At 55.8% G+C, this 5,163-nt stretch overlaps 1 protein-coding gene across 2 annotated transcripts; it reads right to left on the bottom strand.

The window, feature by feature from the left end:
- Nucleotides 1–280: 280 nt before the first annotated feature.
- On the bottom strand, nucleotides 281–4,161 carry LOC135980207 (fibrinogen-like protein 1-like protein). Of its 2 annotated transcripts, XM_065580255.1 has the most exons (3): nucleotides 3,780–4,161; nucleotides 3,074–3,184; nucleotides 281–1,686 (listed from the first exon to the last, which is right to left on the bottom strand). In XM_065580255.1, the coding sequence occupies exon 3, from the start codon at nucleotides 1,633–1,635 to the stop codon at nucleotides 1,006–1,008; it is 630 nt and encodes a 209-aa protein (XP_065436327.1). In that variant the 5' UTR covers nucleotides 1,636–1,686; nucleotides 3,074–3,184; nucleotides 3,780–4,161; the 3' UTR covers nucleotides 281–1,005. The 2 variants fall into 2 exon arrangements, with proteins under 2 accessions (XP_065436327.1, XP_065436326.1); XM_065580254.1 differs by lacking the exon at nucleotides 3,780–4,161 and having other exon boundaries at nucleotides 3,074–3,391.
- Nucleotides 4,162–5,163: the final 1,002 nt, after the last annotated feature.

Genomic DNA, 5,163 nt, shown 5'->3' with positions numbered 1-5,163 from the left:
TGGGAGGAGCATAGAGAGCTTTTGGGCCAGGTGCTGGCTAAAGTTTCAGAGTAGCAGCCGTGTTAGTCTGTATCCGCAAAAAGAAGAACAGGAGGACTTGTGGCACCTTAGAGACTAACAAATTTATTAGAGCATAAGCTTTCGTGGACTACAGCCCACTTCTTCGGATGCATATTATATGCATCCGAAGAAGTGGGCTGTAGTCCACGAAAGCTTATGCTCTAATAAATTTGTTAGTCTCTAAGGTGCCACAAGTCCTCCTGTTCTTCTTTGTGCTGGCTAAAGAGGCTTGGAGCTGAGAGCAGGGAGGCTAATCCCTGCTGTTGGTTCCTGCTGTGTTTGGAGAAGCAGGACTCTGTATGTTCCTTGTCAATAAACAAGACATCAAACAATTACCAGACTCCATTGCCAATTTCTGCTCCCCACTGGAACATCCCCAGGGCCCCAAACTTTGACTAGCCCCTTGGGTTGAAGAGGGACACCAATATCTTTATTGTGTGGTTTCGTTGCACGTCTATCTAATCTCAGTGGTTTATCAGCACCTAATTACTGTTGCAATGTTTTCTCATGTAATAACCATATTTATTAAAAACAGAGGGCAGGTTTTTGAACCCAAACTCACCACTGCTAATACATGCAGAATTCAGATGTAAAGTCCTGGCTTTGAGTCATCCCCCATTTAAATGCTCAATGACAGTTGCTAGAAATCCAGTGTCATGATTCATTGATCACTAATGCCGAGGGGCAGTGGCAGGGCTGGGAGAAGCAGAGGTAAATGTGGGTCTAAAGTCGTAGTGAGTGACATGGCTTCCAGAGAGGCAGAGTAGAAGCGGGGGTCCAGTTATACACACCAATCACGCTTTTCGTGTCATTCGAACGCATTCCAGGGGATTTACCATGCAGAAGCCAACAGGAAGGGAGTGAGCAGAGTAGAGGCATTGCAGGGACTGCACTGATTAGGTGGGGGCTGGCGCGCCGTGTCTGATCTAATATTGTCTCCCCTTCTCAGCGGCGCCGGCTCCCAAGGAGGATGGGCTCCTCCTGCCGGACCCAGCACACGTCTGTTGGCTTAACCAGGATGAGGGAAGACCTGCACTCCCCACTCTTACAGAACCCTGCCCAGTAGATGTAGCCTTTCCCATTGAGCAGGATGTTCTGACACTTGTCGTACCACCAGCCTCCATAGCTACTTGCGCAATTCCCACTGGCCTGGTCCTGATCCTTGTCAGTCGTGCTGAACTTCATGTTGTCGTGTATGCCCCCCAGGCCGGAGTGGTAGGTGGTGAGATAGTCCTCGCCGTCCCCAGAGTACCTTCCCAACCTGAGCAGGTACCCGCTGGGCTCATCCTCGACACTGAAGATGTCGTACTCTGCGTAGCGGGTGCTGTTGGATTTGTCCTCCACCACAAAGCGGACCTTGTAGATGTTCTGCCGCGTGAGCAGGGACAGGTACTCGTTGCCCAGCCAGTAATCCTGCTGCACGTTCCCAAAGCCGTACTTGTAGGTGCTCCAGGACTCCTTCCAGGTGATCTCTGTGTTGTAAGAATTTCTCTGCACAAGGGTCCAGCCTTTGCCTTCGGTGTCCATGTCACACCACACCACTCGAGGGGGGAGAGCCTGCCGGCTGGATGACATGGACCCCGCTGGGGCTGTCCCTGGGGATGTTGCTGCAGTCTTTGGGGAACCCTGAAATGCCACGAACATCAGGTTAAGGGGGCGGGGGGGGAGGGGAGGGAGGGAGAGAGAGAGAGCGCCCGCTAGCTAGCTCAATCAAATCAGCCTGGGGTAACTGGAGGCTGGGTTTTTAGAGGCAGGTCCTGTGTATTTCACAATACTACAGCCACAGAATCCGCCCCGGCCATTCCTGGCCACAGAATCCGGCTCCAGATCTTACACTTTCATTTTACCAATAAAATAAGAATAGTTTCTTGCTCTGCTGGTTTTGAAGAAACCTTGAAGAGATGAATCAAGTGTAAACCAAGGCTCTGTATCCTTCCTGAGTCTGTACTGCTGAAGAAATCATTTGGCGAGGGTGGGGGAGACGCTGCCAGATCCATCTCAGCGAATGTCAATTATGAAACCCATCAGTGACAATTTAAATGGGAGTTTTCAAAGAGCCTAAGGGAGTTTGACACCCGACTGTGATTGGAATTCAGTGGGATTTGGGCACCCAACTCCCTGTGGTGCCTTTGAAAATTCCAGACATCCTATCGAGGGGCTTGTCTTTGGGGTGGAAATTGTCCCGAACTATCCTGGTAGAATGAAAGCACTGTGGTTATACTGCTCCTCCCCTCCCCAGGGTCATCCCTCGAGCCTGAGCCCCCCCAGCTCCCCTACCCCCCAGACAATCCCCCTGTGTGCCCCACCCCCATAGCTGAGCCGAGGGGGAGGAGCTGCTGAGCTCTGCGGGGGCAGGGGCTCAGGGCCACCTCTGAAGCTGGTTCGGCCCCTGGCCTGCCTGGGCAAGCCCCTGAGCAGCTCCCAGAGCTGCTGGAGGTGTGGGGAGAAGGGAATGAAAACCCCTGACAAGGAGAAACTGGCTCTCCCTGCTGCCTGGACTCTGGGGGCAAGGCTTCTAGGAATGAGCGAGAGATCCCCAGCTGTTAGCCGGGGCTAGCCCTAGTATAGGAGTTGGTGAGATGGAAGGGTAGAACTCCCAGCTAATTTGGGGGGGGTGCCTGGTTCCCACACGCTGCCCTGTGGTTGGCACCAGCGCTCTTCAGTCACTGCCGGGGGCTTGGCAGCCGTTACCGGAGAAAGGGATAACGAAGCTGTGGAAAGCAAACAGCCAGTCGAGCAGCACCTCCCCCACCCCGGCTGGCCCATTCCCAGGCGCTGGAGGCCTGCGAATGGGAGTAGTGGGGTCACTAGCGCAGGCTGGCCTTGCGATCCCTTCGGAGAACTCAGCGTTCCTTGGGGCCCAGCGCTGGCGGGGGGGCGGGAAGGTGCATTCAGTGGATAAGTGGATCTAGGGGTGACCCCGGCATGGGGGAGAGGAGCAGAATCAGGCCCACGATGCCCTGATCTCGGATATGGCAGATGATAGAAGCTCTCCGACGGGTTCTCTACTCACCCCTCTCGACCTTCTTGTGGGCCAGGGCCCCGTTGCCCTGCACGGGGGCTACGCAAAGGAGCGCCATCATGGACAGCGCAGACAGAAGCAGGAGAGAGCTGGACTGGAACCCTGCAGGGGACAGAAACCGCTGGACATGAGACCAGGAGAGAGTTTCACAAGTGCCTAAATCCCACTAGAACTCACTGGGATTTAGGCACTTAAGTGACTTAGCCACTCTTGAAAATGTTACCCTTAGATGCTAAGGCCAGAGTTTTCAGAGGGCTCAACTACTGGGCCAGATTTTCAGAAGAGCTCAGCTCCCAGGTAGGCACCGCAGGACATGGCTGGATGTTCAAAGGGGCTCAGCATGGCGGGGGGGGAGGGGGGGGGGGCGGGCAAGTCTCTGGAGATGGGGTGAAGCCCACCATTCACCTCTCCCCCGGCCCGGCCACTGTCTCCATCTCTGCAGCCGGCCCGATTAGCACACAGCTGGGACCCAGCTGCATGGTAAAAACCATTCAAAGATTGCGGCTCCGATGGCCTGGCTCCCGGGTCCCGGGCGGGTCAGGGCCGGCTGGAGCGCTCCCTGTGGTGGGGAAGGAGCTGCCTCCTCTCTCCCCGCGCTGCACCGCTGCAAGGGGAGTGCTGCTCGGAGCAACCCCCTCTGTCCCAGCTCCCTCCGTCCACAGTCACTACCACCAGCCGGAGAGCAGTGCCCGCTCACCCACACAGAGACAGCAGCTGGGCAGCCTCCGGCAGGGCTCTGCCCCCCTCAGATGAGCGCCAGGTGAGAGGGACCCAGGGCACAGAGCTGCTGTGTGCCCCACGCCAGGCATGCTGCCCCCTGCACTGCAGCCCAGCAGCCCAGAGGGGGACACGCTGCTGACACTGCAGCTGTTCTGTGGGCCCAGCTCAGGCCAGGCTTAAAGTGGGCAGAGTCGCCAGGGGCCACAGTCCTGGCCAAAAAGAGTTCAAAATGGAGCCGGGTCGCTGAGGGGTGCACTGTAAGCGCTGCCCTAGCAAGGGCATGGCCATTTATTTCAGCCGGGATTAACATAGACACCCCTCCCCCGCCCCACACATGCTTTTCCCAGGCCACCTTCAGCACTCAGCGCAGGGATTCACAATGACCTTGCCGGGATCAGCAGCCCAGAGCAATCCAGACTCTTGGACAGAAACCGGCTCATTCACCCCCCGCCCCCCCGCCCAGGTATATCTATCACGACCCTGGTATTACATCTTGTGTAGGCACAGCCCACATAACGCAGAGCGCGGCATATGCAGCCCCCAATGGGAAATAGGTTGAGAACCCTACAGCAGAGGCTCCCGTGTGAAGCTCCAGAGGTCCCAAGTTTGATTATAGCTGCTGCCGGCCCATGACAGTTGCAAAATGGCAGCTTTTTGTGGGGCGGGGCGGGTTGGGGCGGGGTGTGTGTGTATGTGTCAAACCAGAACAGGCTAAAGCCGCACTGTCCTCCCTTTTGGACTACATGGGACCCCAGCTACCTTTCAGCGCCTCATGGATAAGCTACTACACCCCCATAATCATTATGCTGCTGCCTACCTGGACGATGTGGTCATTCATACCCCAGACTGGGAAACCCACCTCGAAGGTGGAGGCAGTGCTCAATACCTTCAGGCGAGCTGGCCTTACAGCTAACCCTGCTAAGTGTGCTGTAGGGTTTACGGAGGCCAAATATCTTGGCTACATTGTGGGAAAAGGTTTGGTAAAACCCCAACTGAACAAGTTAGAGGCCATCCAAAATTGGCCCCGACCACATCGCAAGAAACAAGTCCGGGCATTCCTAGGTGTGGTGGGGTATTACCGACGATTTAGCCCCCACTTTGCCACAAGGGCAAGCCCCCTGACAGACCTACTGAAAGCCCACGGACCTGATCTGGTGAGATGGTCTGACGGAGCAGAGAGAGCGTTCACAGACCTACAGACTGCCCTCTGCAGTAACCCCGTACTGATAGCCCCAGATTTTACCAAGGAATTTATCCTGCAGACGGATGCATCGGAAGTAGGGTTAGGGGCCGTTCTATCACAGATGGTTGGGAAGAGGAACATCCAGTTCTCTACCTCAGTAGGAAACTCCTTCCGAGGG

This window comes from Chrysemys picta, unplaced genomic scaffold, assembly GCF_011386835.1.
Source record: "Chrysemys picta bellii isolate R12L10 unplaced genomic scaffold, ASM1138683v2 scaf2210, whole genome shotgun sequence".
Classification (NCBI taxonomy): Eukaryota; Metazoa; Chordata; order Testudines; family Emydidae; genus Chrysemys; species Chrysemys picta.
Note: the sequence above shows the minus strand (reverse complement) of the source record. Positions and strands in the feature narration are given on the sequence as shown.

What these genes read in the sequence shown, in the direction of transcription:
- LOC135980207 (XM_065580255.1), bottom strand. Translation starts at nt 1,635, where the DNA reads ATGTCATCCAGCCGGCAGGCTCTCCCCCCTCGAGTGGTGTGGTGTGAC.